At 51.4% G+C, this 17,990-nt stretch overlaps 2 protein-coding genes and 1 long non-coding RNA gene across 9 annotated transcripts in view; 1 reads left to right on the plus strand and 2 right to left on the minus strand.

The window, feature by feature from the left end:
* Positions 1-17,990, minus strand: part of KIF2C (kinesin family member 2C) — a 425,302-nt gene that overhangs the window by 296,675 nt on the left and 110,637 nt on the right. The gene's annotated exons all lie outside the window — the stretch shown is intronic.
* Positions 1-17,990, plus strand: part of RNF220 (ring finger protein 220) — a 226,962-nt gene that overhangs the window by 120,845 nt on the left and 88,127 nt on the right. For all 7 annotated transcript variants that reach the window (XM_068199108.1, XM_068199109.1, XM_068199110.1 and 4 more), the window contains one exon: positions 10,703-10,832. In XM_068199108.1, the coding sequence (XP_068055209.1) occupies positions 10,703-10,832 (130 nt within the window). The remainder of the gene's footprint in view (positions 1-10,702; positions 10,833-17,990) is intronic.
* Positions 14,847-16,332, minus strand: LOC137478982 (uncharacterized). Its single transcript, XR_011001924.1, has 2 exons — positions 15,132-16,332; positions 14,847-14,974 (listed from the first exon to the last, which is right to left on the minus strand). It is a non-coding gene; the product is annotated as an uncharacterized lncRNA (long non-coding RNA).

Here is a 17,990-nt window from a genome sequence, read left to right on the forward strand (position 1 = left end):
GCCTTGGATATATTTTCTATGGTAAACTATTTATTTGTGTTTCATCTTGCACAAGCTCCTCTTTCCATGCTGAGAAGCCAAGAGCTCCAGGGGCTCTTTGAAGACTATTTGCTATAGGATAGCAACTGGAATTCTCTTTAAACATCCATGCCTGCTTTGTCCTATAACTGGCCTCTTGGTGTCAACACACAGTTTTGTGCAAGTTTCCTGTGCAAAGCTAACATTTGCACGTTCCCCTGGCAATTGTGCTTCCAGATCCCTCTTGTTCACATCATTTATTCTTGCAGGAATGAGCAGCAGTTACTCCATGCGCCAAATCAGAGGCAGCATCAAGGCCTCTTTAAAAAGGAAGATTTAACTGGGTTGGGAATGACCGCTGTGCTACTCGGGTAGGAGGAATGTGCTGTGTGACCTATGTGTCCAGTCAAAGTGGTCCACATTTGGATTGCAAGTATGTGGTCCCCCTGTCTCTGAGCTCCAGGCTTTCATCACGCAATTAAAGTGCAACAAAATCTTCTTGCAAAATCCCAGTGCATTTCACTGTCAGGCCATCAGACGTTTCCACCTATGAGCATCCCCTGGACACTGACCCTGGCATGCCAGCAGAATACATGCAAAGGGTGAGATGGCATCAGGCTAGTGACACAAATCATGCTAAAAATGCCAAATAGCTGTGTTTACATGCATTCGCAACCCAAGGGTCGTGCTCTTGCCATAAAAAGGGAGATGAACCCTGGTGAGATGGGAGGGATGCTCCCAAGGGTGCCTCTGGGAGGGAAAGATCAAGAACTGTTGCTCATAATGGCACTGGCTGCTAAAAGAGTCAAAATAATCAGGGGGTGGGGAGGATGCTGAGGGGACAGATGCAGCTGGGTGATGACTGCCCGTCATTTGCTGGCGCATCTTCCCAGCGGCATCCCAATGTGCCCATTCTCCCTGGGGTGTTACAGGGCTTCAGTGCATGTACCCCAACATCCAGCCCCTCTTTAAACCCCAGCAGTGGTCACTGTTACATGGATCGAAAAGGCCAGCATGAGCTCTATGAAGACACAGAAGAGAAAACATTTTCTTTCTCTCCAGTGTTATTTTTCACTCCTTCTGTTTCCCTTTCTGCCATCTCATGACTCTCTAAATTCATGGGAGCTCTTCCTCAAGGTGAAATGAAGGCTCTGGGCTGCATTTGGTGGTGCCGACAACAGGGGATGAGGGTCAGGGAGGGTTAAGCAGGGAGGGGGCAGTGCAACAAGGCGGCCTGATCTAGTGATTAAACAAAGGGATTCAGCCAACATGTGTAAAATTAAGTGATCAAGAGTTGATTACAGAGTGCATTGATTGTGTACTGATGGATTAAACAGAGTCGTGCTCGGGATGCGATTTTCCGAGCTGGGCACGAAAAGCACAGGCAATTGACGTGTTGGCCATAAGGACCCGCTTCTCCCAATCCCTGGCTTTTATACATTCTCCGGATAAATCTGCAGAGAGGCCCGTGGAATTATAATCGATTATCCATTTCTCAAAGTCACTTAAGGGCCCTGAGCTACAAGCTAAAGTGCCGGTGCTGCGAAGAGGCATTGGGTATGCGCCGGCATGTGCAGGTGCTGGCGCGAGGGGAAAATGTGGCAATGACCCTGTGTGCTGCAAGCTGATGAATCTATTTTCTTGTAGGAAATAGTTTTGACAGTTCAATATCTGTGTTTTCGATATGTGCCCCACACATCCCCAAGGGAGGAGAGGAGAGGAGAGGAGAGGAGAGGAGAGGAGAGGAGAGGAGAGGAGAGGAGAGGAGAGGAGAGGAGAGGAGAGGAGAGGAGAGGAGAGGAGAGGAGAGGAGAGGAGAGGAGAGGAGAGGAGAGGAGAGGAGAGGAGAGGAGAGGAGAGGAGAGGAGAGGAGAGGAGAGGAGAGGAGAGGAGAGGAGAGGAGAGGAGAGGAGAGGAGAGGAGCTGGAACGTGGCAGGGAGGGAGTAGTTGGGAGGTAAGGAAAGACTCTACCACATCGCCTCTTCGAATTATAGGTGTATCAGTATATCACCAACTTAACAGACTGCCCTCCAAATCAAGGGCATTGGAGCAGCATAGCTGCTTGCAAGTGTCTTCTGCAGGGCCTGGATGGGGCTGGAGGCCCTCTTGGCGAACCTCCCTGGGCTGTGGGGGGACCCTCAGCATGCCCCAGCCTACTGCCAGTGGTGAAGGCAAAGGTGCATTTCCAGGCTGATCCTTTCTCTCAGGATGCAATCAGGTCCCTTGCTGAGACCTCAAAGGAGGAGGCAGGTAGTGCTGAGACAGCTGAGCAGCTGCAGCCTGGTGCAGGATCATCCTGCATGTTTCAGAGGGGGATGGATGTGATGGTGGAATGAGGCTGGGGGGAGAAACCCCTGCAGGTCTTCCCCAGTTGCAGGGCTGTTGCTCCCACTCTCAACTGTATCCCTGTTTCTTCTACAGATTCCCAAAACAGGCCCCAAATATGTCCAGACCTCAGACCCCAGCTCTTGGACAGTCTCCCAGCCAGATATGAGAATGTTTCTATGAACTTCTCACCTTTTCTAGTTCCCACTGCCATTATTTTTTGGCATTTAAAGAAGGTGCTTTGCTCCAGGTCTTTCCATCCCAAGAATTGATGCAGAGCATGGATAGTTAAGGCGAACTTCGGCAATGTAGCTATACAGCTCCTTCTCTCCACCGTCTCCCACCAAGCCACCAGAAACTCCAGGTTAGGTAACTCATCCAACCAGCGACAAGAAGCGGCCCTTGTAACAGCAAACAGTGCCAGAGGCCAGGCACTTTGGTAAATGTTGTCCAGCTGCCAGCCCTGGGTACGCAGCCCGAGGCATTCCAGGTGGCTGAGGAGGAGGAATGGTGAAGAGGCAGAATCATTCCCCACACTCTGTCCAGCCATGAGACAGGACTGAGAGAGCCCTGGGGTCTTCTGCCTCGCTGTCTATGTGCTGGGAAGTGCGCTGTGTCCCAGTGCCTCATTTTGCAAGTCCCACTGAGGAAGGACTGGCCATGGGCCATGGAGTCTGCAGAACTGCAGGCATGATCCCAGGGTCCCAGTGGCTCTGGGTGGTTTGTCCACAGCCTGGCCAGTCTTGGGTGCATGGTATAAAAAGACCCACGGGGTGGAGGGCAGCTCAAGGATGGGGGGAACAAGGTGCATCATGCCCCAGGAGATCCCCCAGGATGGAAGGACAGAGCTGTAGGATTCCCTCAGCAGTGTTTCTGCCGTGCCATGTTTGCTGAAGTCAGGCACCCCTGACTGATGCTGGAGAGACCCAGCTGCTCCCCAGGACTTGTATGTTTGGGAGATGAACCAGTGGGTTGAAGGAGACTCCAATTTCATTCCAAGAGCAGAAGATAGATGGCAGCAAGAAGATCCACCTCCATGGTTGTGAGCTTTTCCAGACTCATATTGGCACCCATCAGAGAATCTGGAGCAGAGAAGGGATCATCTCTGTCCTTGGCCCCTGCTGACCTCATTTGGTCAATCTCCAGCCCAGTGAGGGACGTGGCTGGGCATTGTAGTGCTTCCTTGGGCAGGCTGCCCAGCTCTGAGCTGGAAGAGAGGAGGACAGGGATGGAGGCAGTGCAACACCTTCCTTCACTTGTTCTCAGTGTTTCGCAGTTTTTCTCTTGTGAAACCCAGGGAAGTGTTTCTGCTCAGTTCGGCATCCCCACATGGAGCAGCACCATCAGCCTGTCCCAGTCCTCCTCTTCCCCTCTCCCTTCCAGGTCCCTGTCATGCTCTCCCTTTCCAGCTCTCCCGGCAGCCTGCATCCGTCTCATCGGGGATTCATTGTCTTGTCAGCCTCTAGTTAGCCAGCATGCGTACGAATCATAAATTACCCCGCCCGGGCCTCTGCTATGCTTCAGCACAGACAAAAAAATTGCACTCCATCACCGTGTCTCCCGGCTTTTAGTGGTATTGATCAATGCTGCTCCCTTCCCGCCCCCCCCCTTTTCATTTTAACCGAGCCGGTTAAGTGCAGTATCTTATTTTGTGCTGGGACAAATGAAAAGAATATTAGCAAGGGCTGAAATATATCTCTTTTTTATCTCTCTGCTACTTTTTTATTGAATCTTTCTGAGTAGGTGGCTTTCCGCAGGATGACAGCCTCATGACAGGCTCCTCATTAGAGCTGAGACAGTAATTGTGATGCATTTCCCTGCGCGGCCTTTTCACTTCTCCCCCCCCCCTCCTGCCTTCCCTCCTCTCTCCCTTTCCCCTGATTTGTAAAGTGATTGGATGTACAGACTCACTCCGTTTCTGAAATTATTGCCCAGCTCAATCCATCTTCCACTGCCCCACACCGGGCAGCCATGATCTCCACAGATGGAGAGCCAGGGTCGCATCACAAGGGGTTCCTCACCTCTCCTGCTGCCGGGCTGCCACTCGCCGTGAGAAACATGGTGCTGGACCCAACAGGACATGCAACAGCCTATGAAGAGCCCCAGAGTGCTGTTCAAACATGCATTTTTACTGAGTGACCCATGGGACCAACCTCAGCTGGGGTTAACTGCATGGCAGCAGCGCCACACCAGTTTACACCAGTCCTCTCCAGTATCCAGCTTGTCCGGACAGGCAGCTACAAGAAGAACTCTTTCTTTGGAGGGAAATCAATATTTTAGCAAGTTTTTCAGCAAGCTCAGATCCCTCTCTAGTTTTTATTCTCAGGAGAAGCAGGTGTATTTTCTAAGGTGCTTGGCAGCCTGGGCACCTTAGCAGGGAGCAGTGTCAGGGATCAGGCTCTTGGTGGGGATGCAGCAGTCTGAGTACAGGTTTTGAACAAACCCAATTTGTTCATGGGGTTGCAGAGGTCCCCCTGTCTGTCTGTGTCTCTATGTGTTTTATACACATATAAACCAGCTGTCACTCATCCCTGTGCATCTCTTTGCTGGATTCAAGGCAGGACTGTCTCTGTGCGGTGCCAAACACAATCCAAGTCCAGCTTTTGCTGGTGCTCTGCAGCATCTTTGCACTGTGATGCAGGAGTGATTCCTCAAAAATATTTTCTTACCTGAATAGCCTTTTTTTCAGACCTCTGCCATCTTCCTGCCTGCACAGACCTCCAAAAGGCACGTGCTCCAAGGGTGGTCTGCTCAATGCTGGGTGATTCCTCAGTGGTCTGGATGTGCTTGCTGCTCTGTGGGGTGTTTGCAGAGTTAAGTCGTGTTGTGGTTTGCAGTTGTGGCCAGACACTGAACCTAGCCACAGCACTCAAACCTGGAGTCAGCTGTCACTGTCTCTGGCACCTGGATCTCCACTGCCCTGTGCAGAACAACTGCAGCAGGGGCCAGATCCAGGGCACCCCATCCTGGGCAGCAAGTCCAAGTCTGCATCCCCCAGCCAGGCAGGAGCCTGAGGGATGGGACGGCCCTGATGGAAGGAATGGGAGGTGCCCTGACCTCACCTGCAGGTTTTTTGGGTGCCTATACCTTTTGGTACCAACCAGCAGGATCCAAGGCAGTGCCCATCAGGCAGGATGCCACTCCATGGAGACAGCACGGGGACCACACAAGTAAATAACAGGGAGATGGGAGAGCAATGATCAACATTATTCCTGCTCCCTCACTTTATTAGCATATATTTTTTGCCTCTACTGTTATTCTGGAGTGCTCTGCACTAACACATGAACCATCTCTGCCTTGAGCCACTGTTGTCATCTCCCCTCCTTGGCTGCCACTTACTACCAGGGCTCTGTGAGCCTCATCAGTTGTGGCGTGGGCTCACCAGGAGAAGACTGAGTGTTTTGCTATTTCCAACCTAATATGGGGCTTTCTTTGAATTATTGTTTTTTGAGCTGGAAGGAAAGGAGGCTTGTCACACAAGATACCTGCTATCAGTACACAAATAACAGCAAGCCCATCATTGAATGGAAAATAATCGCCGCAGAAACCGAGTTGCAGAGCAGCCGGGAGGGATTATTACAGGCGCTGGCAATGGCGATGCTGTCAAGGAGCCTGTGTCAGCATTTCCATTACCACCCACCTGGTTTCAGCACGGCCCCCAAAGCAGGGCACGGGGCCGCAGGGCCCCAGTGTGGGGTCATTTCTATTCAGAAGTGTTTCAGATCAACTGGCTTTGATTGGGTTTAAATGATGGAGTGTGTAAGTGGGAGAGAGCAGAAATAGGAAGGTGAGATGGAGGGAAGCATCTCAAAGAGGGAGGGTTTGGTACTCAGAAAAGTGGAAAAGAGTTTGAGGTAGGAGAAATCAGGAGTTGGGACTGAAGAGCTGGTCCTCACGGGAGCAAGGTTCAGCTGGTCACAAGGACGGGCAGCACGGGGAGCCACAGCTGGGAGCCTGCACCACCCACAGCAGCAGTTCCTGGGGAGGCATCTGACTGTGCATCAGGGCAGATGAGCAGTGGAGTTACAGACAATTTATTTCATTCATTTGGCAACTTGCTGAGCTCCTGTGCAGAGGGTGCCCTCATGCCTTGTAAACTTTGCTCATTGAGTGATGGGAGCATTGTTTACTCTGCGCTGCGTAGTGGTGAGGGGCTGTATACACCCTGTGCTGTCAGCACTGTTGGTGGGCTGGGTTCCTTGGTTTTTTTACTTAAATGGTCTCCAAAACAGTAGTTCACATTCTGCTTGTGAGGGAAAGTTCTGCCTTCCAAGTGACACACTCCCACCCTGCAGTGCTGTCAGGGCACAGGTGTAGGGCAGGAGCAGGGGTGACTTCACGGCTCCATGCCTGTTCAATATCATGCTTGTGTCCCCAGAACCTGAGCCCAGTTCCCAGCCTGGAGCCCAGGTCCCATCACTGGCTGCTTTGCAGTGAATCAGACCTTTCCCAAAGGAATTATCTTGCATCCATATCAGTGTCACTGAATGAAGGATCCAGCCCTCTATCCCCAGTGGGAACAGGAGGGTTTGGTCCAGTCCCTACCTGGGCTGGGATCCATTTGCAGATGCCCTCCAAAAGAGCCTGTGGAGAAATTCCTCCACACAGGCGTGCATCTGCGTATTGAGCACTCTGCTTTCAGAGCAGGAAATATTCAGTTTCAACACTTGGAGTTAAACATTTCCGCGGAGCCCAGGAGACCGTGCAAACAGCGGGAGCACCAAAGCTCTGCCTTTTCATCTCTCTGGCACTGGCGAGCGGGGGGTCGGCAGCAAGGGAAGCACGGCAGAGCCGCGGAGGGTAAACACTGGAGCCGAGCCTACCGAGTAACCAGAGAGTGAAGGGGAGAGAGAGGGGCAAAGAAAACAAAAACACAGCTGCCAAAAAACAAAAGCCTGAAAAGAGCCATTCAGTGTCTCCCAGGAGCGGGTTTGGCACAGGGCAGGGAAGGATAAACAGGGAGCAGGCGTAGGTCCTTCCCGCTCAGGGATATGGGCCCTTTGTTTTGCCCTGGACAAATCAATGCCCTCTACTCCATCCAGAAGGGTAAGCACTTACACCCCAGCACGATCCAGCCACACACATGATGTAGCATCCTTTGTTTGCTCCTGGATATCAGGATGTACCTGCTCAGGAGAGGAGAGGTGAGGTGTATGCATCTTTCTCCACCCTGGCATTCACAAACAAAGCCTGAGGACTTGCCGTGCCCATCCTCTCCCTCTCCTCATAACCCAGCATCCCACACCATGGAGATGAGTACCACTGCCTGGAGCAAGACACAACAGCGTGGGTGTGTGCCAGGCTCTGGGCACGCTGCAGATGTGGATGCTGCTGATTTGGGGAGACGCATTCCAGGAGAAGCCTCTGTTGCACTGCAGGCATGCAGCGGGTCCCACAGACCTGGGGAGGCTTGCGTAGGTGTCCTCCTGGCACGGGAGAGGGTCCCTCCTTTCTGCCTGTCAGTTGCACTTAGCCCTGCTCCTGTGAAAGCAGCTGTCAGTCCCCTGGGCCAGGAGCCGGGGCTGCTTCTGTCTCCTACTTTGCAATCTGTACATCAGGGGCTTGGCTGTATGTCCAGGTTCCTGTTGTCCTGCCCCTCTGGAAGCCCCTGTTTCAGTGCAAGCATCAGCCTCCCGCACTCACCGAAGCAAGGGGATCTTCCCCGGCTGTCATGGGGATGTGGAGTGACAGCTGTCACATCCTTCCTTGGCACAAATTCATCGCCATATCATTGGTGTAGCTGCTGGGTAAGGCCACTGCTGCTCATTTCTCCTGCTGGCCTGGGCTAGGGTTGGGAGCAGCCATGGAAGACAGTAAGGCTTCTTCCCATGGCCTGAGATCCCTCCCGGTTGCCTCAGCCATTAAAATCCAAAGTCGCCTCTGCTTAGGAATATGCACCCCATGGAAGAGTACCAGAGAACAAGCAGGCTGCGAGGGCTTGGGTGTGCAGGAGCTTAAACATCCCACCAGTCTGGTGTACCAGCTGGTCCCCAGCAGGGGCCCCTGACTGTGCATCCTGACCCAAGGCTGCCAGTCCCAGTTCTGTGGGCCGGGACAGTCCATCACCTTCTCCAGCAAAAGAGCATCTCTGGGCTCCCTGTAGAGCAGAGACACAGGGATGCTCAACCTCTGTTCCACCCTTTGGTGCTGTGAGAGCATCCCAGCCCCAGCAGCCAAAGCTGTGGATGGCGATGGGGGCTCGTGGGCCCCACGGCAGTGGCCTGGGCCAGGAGTGGGGATGCAGCGCAGTAGGGCAGAGGGCAGCCTGTTTACCCATCCATCTGTACACCCCACAGCAGGGATCCAGCAGGATTTCCCGTCCGCTCAAAGGTTGCCTGTTTATTTTGGGAGGGAGACTCAGACAGCTCCATTGTTTTGCTGTGAAGTTGGGGTTATAAATAGCAGGTGGTCGGGGACGCTCCTGGGCTATTTTGGGCCCCCACTAGACAAAAGTGGAAAAGCTCCAAGAGGAAGATGAAATTACTGAAATGCCGACCTTTCCCGCAAGGGTCAGCAGGAGCTGGGTGTTTGGGTTTGGGCTGGATTCTGGGCATTATTTAAACATGAGGGAAGGAGGAGAGAGGAAGATGTTCCAAGTTGCATGGGCTGCATGCTGCCAAAAAAGTGTGTCCTCCCTTGCAGAAGGGTGGTGGGAATGAGGGCCCGAGGCACCTGGGATCTGCTTGGAAGCCTCTGGGAATGGCCCATTTCCAGAGAAGAGACCAGATAGCTTTTTCTCCTGGCTCTGCAAATGTGAGAGTTCCCAGTGGAAAGGGAAGCTGGGAAGGTAGGGAATGCACCCTAGCACTGACCTGCCCCAACTTTCCCCTTATACCTCAGTTTCTTCCATCTCCTATAGAGATACTGAAGGAAAGGGCAAGTAATATCCCAGTGATAGCCCTGCTTCCACCAGGCACATATACTTTGTCCTGCTGAAGGGCAAAGATAAGCCAAGGTGACTCTCAAACTTACTTCAGACCCTTTCTCTTGTTAAATGCTTTTGCCAAGCACTTATACATGGAGAAGCAGGGACCCAGTAAAGCTGCTCACACCAACGTTTTGTCCTTTGAGAAGGTCTATTCCTTTAATGGGGATTCATTTAACTGGGCTCCGCCATCATTAGGAACCATAAAATGGCACCTTTTGGCTCCTGATTGGAAGGCCACATTGCACGCAGCCCCCTCGTATCCAGCACCGGCTGCTTTATTGTGCATTACTGCCTCTCACTCGGATTTAACCAATTTGATCCATGTCTAATACATAAATAAATAATCCAGCAGGAGGGTTCATGTTGGATGACAACAGGCAGCTATAAAGCATGTTTCTCCCTGCCAGAGCCATCTGAGCCAGGCTCCGCACGCCCTCTCATGAGCAGAGCTGCTAGTACAGCTGGGAGAGGGGGCCTGGGGACCTGCGGGCTTCCCTCTTTTATGGGAACTTCATTGTTTGCTTTAGAGTTTTATTTTATGTTAAATAGATGCTGTATATTCCTTACAGAGGGGCAATAAAGTTTCTGAGCTGGAAGAAATTGGCTTCAGATCAGGGAGTGAACCAGGGAGATGTGGCTGGGCAGGGAAGCAGAAGACAGGATTGAGAGTAAGGAGGGTGTGAAGAAATGCGTCGCTTGCAGATCTGCCCCAGAGACTCAACCCAGATAGGGATTAGGGTACACAGGCAGCCCCAAATCTCACCCAGGGGTGTATCAGGGGTGATACAGCCCCAGGGGCACAGAACTCTGGCAGCTGTGGGGTCTGGAGCTGCTGGTGGTGCAGGGGGACAAGGGGCCCCAGCCCAGCCCTGGGAAAGGGTGAGCAATCCTGGGTGAGCATCTAGACCTGCTCCCTAGTACATCCACAGCCTCATGCCATGGGTTTTCTTCTGCCCTCCGACATTGTGTGCCCATGGAGATTTACTCTGCCCTTCACAGGGAGGATCATCCAGACCCACCAACTTCAGGAGTGTCAAGGAGGATGAAGATGGCTCTTTATAATGAGTTAATAGGACCAGTGAGCAGTGTTAAAGTCATCCATCTACTCCAAGTCATATCACCGGGACCTCAAATGGGAAGCTGGGTTTGCACAGGGTCACTTCCAGAATGTGGCTGTTGCTGCTCTCGCTGTACGACTGGAGGGCCCACAGCCAGGCTTGGGATGCTCTCGTGTCAGTTGCTGTGCCACTGCAGAAGAGAGCCAATCCCTGCCCCAGGGACTGTATGATGGGGAGAGAATTAGGGCCTATACCATGAGAAAATCTCTGGATTTCAGTCTTGTGCTAGGACAGAAACCAAAGCAGAGCACAGACGATGCTGATGGCAGCTGATCTGAGCTAAAGCTTTTTCCCTTCTTTTCCTTCTCGCAGGCAAAAAGAAAGCAACTTTGTTTGACAGCCAGGCTCCGATCTGCCCCATCTGTCAGGTCCTTCTTCGCCCTGGGGAGTTGCAGGAGCACATGGAGCAGGAGCTGGAGAAGCTCACACAGCTGAACATCAGGTAAGCAGCTCCCTGGGATCTGTCAGTATCCCTGGTGACCCAACTGGGGCAGCTGCGTGGGGCAGAAAAGATGGTGGTACCCACAGCTACAAGATGTGGGGGAACTAGTGCTAGCCAATGGGGCAGAAACATTTCCCTGGAGTTCACTGTAATGGTAAAATCCCTTTCCCTGGGGATGTGTGTTCAGTGAGCAGTTCTCATGTTGCTGACATCCCCTCATGGAGCAACCCTGCAGCATTGGTGCACATTGCTCCTCAGCTACCTTCAGCTCCCTTCTGCTCCCCTCAGTGCAAAAAAGTCACCTATTAAAAAAAAATTGCCTTTTAACTGCTAGCAGTTATATAGGAAATGGCTGCAGCCAAGGGTTGGCAAATCCCTGCCCCTGCCTTAATAAAAGGCAGCAGCCTTGGGAAAGAGCATGTTTATTTCAATTATTAATGAATTCTCCGGTCATTAAAAGGTGAGGAAAGGAATCAAACTGCCTACTAGAAGCAAAGTTACATCACCAGGTGGTAGGAGAGGAGGGACAGCATGTGTGTCAGTGTGTATGTGTGTGTGTACCAGGGTGAGGGGTGCACGTGGCTGTGCACAGTGTGGAGGATGCAGAATCCATCCCTACTTAGCTTGCATCTTCTTGGATTCAGCGATAGGCGTTGCAGATGGAGGGAGCAGGAGGGAGCTTTAGTTAGAGAAAGAGAGACCTCCCTGAATGGATCTGGGTTGAGATATCCCAAATTTGGCACCTGCACCCTCAGGTTGAGACCCACATTCCCCGTGTGTTGCACAGGAAGATAGGGAAGGGGGGAAGCAGGGAGCAGGCAGCCCATTTATCCCCCGCAACACCCAGTCCCCTTGCAAGAGTAATTTATGGTGTAATTTGGGCCACATCCAACTTAATAAAGGGCCACTGCAAATTAGTGAACAGGTTTAAATGAACAGAAGCAATTAGTGCTCGGAGGAGCCCATCAAAGAAGTTGGGCCAATATCAGAGTGAAACTGAAACTGCAAGCCAGGAGTAGAGGCTGGCTGGCGCAAAGTGGTGATGGGAAGGTGGCGTTTAATGGGAAAGGAAAGGAAACCCTAAATCATAAAGCGTGACAAGGGCCATTGTGGGCCAGCTGACAAATGAAAAAGAATGGCATTATTCCTTTAAATAACAGCAGCAGTTACAGAGGAGACAGCTCTCCCTGGCTTGCCCTCGCTTCCCTGGCCTGCTCCACTCGGCCACGCAGGCGGCGAGGAAGAATCAGAGGTCTTTATTAATTATTAAATAACGACTCCCTCCGTAGTGTGATAGATAATGATAGATAACGTTCAATCTAGGCGATGGATTCAGACGATAGAGGCTAATCTGTAACACAGCAGCTCCACATAGGGATGGGCTCTCCCAGTCCCGGAGGAAACCGAGGCAGGGACCAGCAGCAGCAGAAAGCAGGAAGGGCAGGAATCGTGGGCAGGATTTGCAGGCAGCGGGGTGTGAGGGGGTTGAAGTCCCCTGCACTGCCCAGCCCCAGCAGGCAGCTCACTATAGTGGGTAGCTCCATTTCCCATTCCCTCACCTTTCCTGGCTGGAGAAGCCAGGAGCAAGAACACATCAACAAGAGAAGAGAGAAACTAATAATGATCTCAAATAACCCAATAAACATAAAAATAAAATGTGGGCCTATAAACGCGACGGGCACTGGCAGCCCTGGCCGCTCCCTGCCAATACTGACTTGTTACCGAAATGGCCGAGCAGCTGTTACTTATCAGTCTGATGGGGAGAAGCAAACCAGGGGGCTGCTTTCCAAGGGCTTTTTTTTTTTCCTAATTTAAAGAGGATGCAGCCAATCATGGCTTGTGGTGTTAAGTTTTAATAAACCTTAATGATTTGCAACAAAATCATAGATTTCCTGTGCTTGGGGTTAGGAAGTCAGATCCCCTCCTGCCCACTGAGCTCGCAGCACTGGAGGCTTCGTGGGCACTGGATCAACTCTGGAAAAGGCATTTCTCCAGGAGCTTCTTGGGGCTAAGATACAAGGAAGCTGTGGGCACCACCTGGATGATGCTACTTATGGTCCCAGATCACCACAAGCAACTCACGCACTCCAACAAACCCCTTTCTCAGCTGGTGGGTATGGGGTTTGCTATCCCCTAGAGACAGGAACGGTGCTTTTTCCCTCCATGGCCAGTACTGGTGTGACCATCCTGGTCTCAGGACAGGGACATCTCAAGGTCAACCCAGCTCGAACATCATGCAGGGGCAGGAGGAGCCATTCTGGCAACAGGGCAACACCCACCCATGCCTCAGGAGTCCTGTGCATGTACCAGGGACAAAAACCAGCTGTTGGACCAGTGATGAACATCAGTCAGGAGGCTCCAACCCTGGTGCAGGGTCCAGCTTTCCCTTGAAAAAGCGATCTTGAGTGGGAATGAGGTACCTGGGTTTCTAGCTCTGCTGCTTTCTTGGTGTGTCCAGTCTCCCAAAGCATAGGGAGAGACCTGCTTGTGCTCGCCCCACGGCTCCTCCACGCTGTGTGGGTCCAACCGAACCTTGTGCACAGCTCCACGCAGCGAAACAGGGCTCTCTGAATGCAAATTTCATTTCTGAGCCACTGGCGCTGTTTCAAGAGCCGGCAGCCTCCGAGCCCTTTTTGGTGTTACATATGTAACAGCCTCATTGAACTTGACATGTCAAATTCAGGCCATTTGTGCAAAATCTCCCTTTAATAATACCGTTTCATTTCGCTCAAATGAGACTTGAATGCATGTAAAATGGAAAAGGATATTTAAGCGCTAACATTAGGCAGATGTCTTGCCAGAGGCCGATTGAATATATGAGATTTTGAAGTGCTTAACACGTTTTCGGTGCTCCCTCTTAGAATATGTCACCTGGCTTTCTTTTTTCTCCCCCTCTTTCCCTCCCCACCTGCCCCCCCTTTAAGTGAAGGGTATAAATTGAAAGAAAACAAAACTACAAGCCTTGGTTTTATGGGGTTTAACTCTTGCCAGGCAAGACTGTTGGTATTCCTCCTCTAAAGAGAAATTGCCTTGGAGCTCACCCTTGCAGAGCACAGGCTCAAAGCAGCAGAGGGTGGGAGGCGGGTCAGGGGTGGCACCATGATGCAGGGCAGCAGGGCAGAAGGGATGCTCTCCTTGCTCTGCCTGTACAGTCAGAGAGCAAAAGGTGCCCATCTGAGCAGCTAAGTGCCACCCAAGGTAAAAATAAGAAATAATAACAGTGACCCTTTGTATGTGTCTATGCCCTGTGCCTCAGCCAGGCTGGTCAACACAGAATACATGAATATTCCTGGTTTGTGTTCATGAAGCTGATCTAGATGTGAGTCTCCTATCCTCACTCAATATATATTCACTTGTTTTACACCTCATCCATGCTAAAGGCTCGCAATAAAGCACAGTGAAATGTGAGACTCTTTCTGGAGCTGTGAGTGGCCCCAGCTCCAAGCTTCAGCTGGTACTCTGGCTGCAGCTGCATTTCCCCAGCCTAGGACTACCTAGGCAGTGCAGGTGGGCACAGCATTCTGGAGCAGCACCCAGGGGTGTCCCTCAGGTCACACACACACACACCCCTGTGTGCATTGCTGCATGTCACCCTGCAGGTAAATACTGTGAGCAGAGGTGGCAGTGGGCAGTAGAACCCTTAATCCCTGCCTGCTTTCCCCAGGCAGTGACCGCAGAACACTGCTGATGGAGGGGAGGCTGGGTGGAGAAGGGTGGGTTTGGGGCTCTGGTTTGAGTTTGGGGTGGGAGGAAAGATTAATTTGAGGACAGAAGTAAAGGAGGAAGTAAGAGCCATAGAGCCAGCCTCAGCTGATGCTCCACAATGATTCTTTCTAGAGTTTGGGGAAGAGACATTTATTGGCCATTTAAAAAAGTGTAGGAAGTCACATCACAAATATTACAGTTGCTGAGTTCAGCAGTTCGAAGGTTGGGAATGTGCCTTCGGATGCAGTGGTTTTAATAGCATAACAATCTGTTCTTGAATATGCAATCTTTGAATATTTAAAAAAAATATTTGGCAGGGGGTGTTTTTATTTTGCTGTGTGACAGCTGCCAGATTCTCCCCTGCATTAGCAGCAGCAAGCCTGTGCTTCTGAGCTAGGATTTCACCTCCCCAAAATGGATGAGGTGTTGCAATATGGCTGGGGAGTGGTCCAGAGAGTGGAGCAGTGAGGGTGATGATGTTCTCAAAGTACCCCACGGCTGTGCAAACTCTCCTCTCATTCACTTTTCTTTCTTTTTTTCCTTTGCAATCAGTACTTATTCTGAGCATGTTTGTATTACAAAGCCTGTGCCCACCTGTTGGCTGCTCCCAGCCCAGGCCAGCAGCTCTCATTGCTCCTTGTCATTCTGCTGGGGGCGTGGGGACACATCCCTGCACATCCAGCATCTCAGGAGCTACTGATTCCCCCTAATGACCTTTCTGTGTGTCCAGGAATAATTTCTCTTCTGCTTCTGTGATTACGAAGCATTTCCCGGGGCACAGAGGGCACCGGGGTCTCGCACCTTGGTGCAAAGGGAAAGTGCTGCAGGCTGTTTTCTGTGACCTCAAAGATGCTGTCACAAAGAACCAGATAGTGTCAGGCAAAGCAGGGCAGAGTAAGATGCAGTGGGAATGCCTGTGTCAAAGTGGGTGAAGTGCCCAGATGGGGGATTTAGCTTGACTTTTGGAGCCAGCTTTGATTCATGTCAGAGGAAAAGAGCCAACCCCAGGACTATGGTGCTCCAGCACCTGTAGCAGCATTCAGTGCACTTCTGCCCAGGCTCAAATCTTTCTTTGGGTTCCATCTGAAGCTTTCTCTCCCTTGTTTGCACACATACTCTTTTCCTCTCACTGTTCTTAATCCTCTCTTCTTTTGCAGCTGGGGTAGAAGCAGAAAGTGCTTCCTCAGTTTCTGGCACAGCACAGAGCATCCTCACCCTGCTGTGAGGAGCTTCAGCTCCAGGTTTCTTTATGTAGAGAGGCACAGCAGTAGCTCTTCTCAGGATCAGAGGCCGTTCTGTGTCCAGTGGGATAAGAAATAAGGAGGAAACTGGCAAGATTGCTGAAACACGAAGGCTGTGGGACCTTGGGAGATTAAGTGGTCACAAGGCAAGTTGACTGTTCTTGAGAGATGTCTCCAGACCTACAGAAATGCATCCTGCTTTTCACATCTCTCACAGGTTGCTTTCCCAGTGTTTCATGGTCTTTCTGGTTAAAGTCATCTCATGCTAGCCCCTCAGAGTCTGCACTGGAAACTCCTGCTAATGGACAAGTTGGCAAGCACATCATCCCTGTGGTCCCTGTGTGCCCAAATGACAGGGGCTTGGTCTATTCCTCCTGGTCACAATAAGGACCCAGAGCAGGTAATGAGATGTGGCTCACACTCCTCTCCTGCTCAGGGAACCCTCTGTTTAAATACAGCTGCTCCTTTCTTTGCACTGCCCCAGGAAAGTGTTCACTTCATTTCTGTGGGATCTGCCAAGTGCTGTGTTGTCCCAAAGGACCTTTGGAGGACCTTCCCAGGGCCAGCGTGGGCGGCTGCTGGGGAAGGGCGAGCGGCCGTGCTGCCAGGCCCAGCAGGATAAATAGGGTGTGTAAAACCCGAATTAGCTCTGTTGTCGTGTGTCACATCAGGGTCATGGCTCTCGCCTCAGGTCTCCTTGATTGATGCCTGGGGACTTTAACTCGATGACCAGGTACTTCCCCAGATTTCTTGTGCAGCAAATGCTGCAGGTCCCGCAGCCTCTCAATGAGAGAGGTTAGAAACGGTTTTGAGTGAGAAGGGTTTTTTCCAATGCTCTGTTGGAATACATGATTCCCTTCCTTGCATGCAGTAGACACCTGCAGGCTCTCCAGAGAGAGGAAGGAGTCCTGACCAACAAGTGAGATTGCAAGCAGGCATTGCAACCTCCTGCTCCTCAACTTATCCCTGTCTCTTTCTTCTTTTTTTTCCCCCTCTTCTTTTTCCACCTTCTTCTTTTCTTTTCTTCCCTTTCTCCCCCTCTTCTTCCCCCTCCCTCCCTCTCTCTCCACCCCCCGGTATCAAGGCGACATCTCCAAGCCAAGTACTTTTAATTTCGCCCGTGGCCCTTGCTGACACAGTGGATATGCACAGCAAGTTAAATTCCCGCCTGATCAATAAAGCAGAAGCAGTGTGTCCGACTGGTCGATATTTTTTTATCTGTCTTCAGCCCAGTCCTGCTGATGACAGCCCCCTGTGCTTCAGCAAAGGCACTCAAGGGCATCGGGCTTTGGCAACACAGCTCTTTTTTTTATTTAAATTTAAAAAAAAACCCAGATGCCTACAAAAAAAAAAGTTCATGGAGTTTGGCCTTTGCTTAATAACATTTTATGATTTATCTTAATTTTTAATTGAAAAAAATTTGCGAATTAATTGATTTCTGGGACTTGCCAATTAACATTGTAATTGGGTGCATGATAAATTTCAAGGGAGCATCATTTTTCTCCCTCTCCCCCTTGTCACCGAGAAGGGGAACTGCGAGGGCAGCTGCTTCCTATCCATACGACCCCCGCTCTTTCCCGAGGTGCTGCTGCCCTCCTCCCCCCTTGCTACTGTATCTTAAAGAAGGAACAAGAAAGCTAATAAAGTCGTGTTATTAGAGTCTCGCCAGAGGTGACCCCTCAAGGCATAAATCCACGCCGGGGAGATGCTGGGGACAGGTACTATTAAGTGCCTGAGCACGCTTTGCAGGTGGGAATGGGTACCTCTCCTGTAGCACCCTCTCCCTGGCTGTGCCCTCCCAGTGCTCCCGGGGGCTTTCCCAAAGGGCTCTGGTATCCCCCAAGGTGTTCAATCAAGCAGTTAATTGCGTGTGATGTCTCCGCAGTGCTCCTCCTGGGTGTGAGTCCTCCATGATTGCCCTCCAGCCAACGTTCACCAGCAAAACCAGGCTGCAGGGACAGGCTGGTGTTTGGGAGCTGCTCTAAGGACACAGAACAGGTTTTCACATCCTGTTCTGCCCTGATTCCCTCGGGGAGAGAGTCCTGCCCCACAGCAGCAGTGGGGCACCCCATGCCACCCATGGCAGAGGTGTTCAGCACAGAACCTCAGCCCTGGAGTCAGGGGTGTCCAGTTTCAGGTACAGATGCACCTCCAGCTGGATAGTGTCACCTGAAGTTTCTCCAGCAGTTGGACTCCTGTCCAATTTAAATTA

The sequence above is a fragment of the Anomalospiza imberbis genome, chromosome 9 (genome assembly GCF_031753505.1).
Source record: "Anomalospiza imberbis isolate Cuckoo-Finch-1a 21T00152 chromosome 9, ASM3175350v1, whole genome shotgun sequence".
Lineage (NCBI taxonomy): Eukaryota > Metazoa > Chordata > Aves > Passeriformes > Viduidae > Anomalospiza > Anomalospiza imberbis.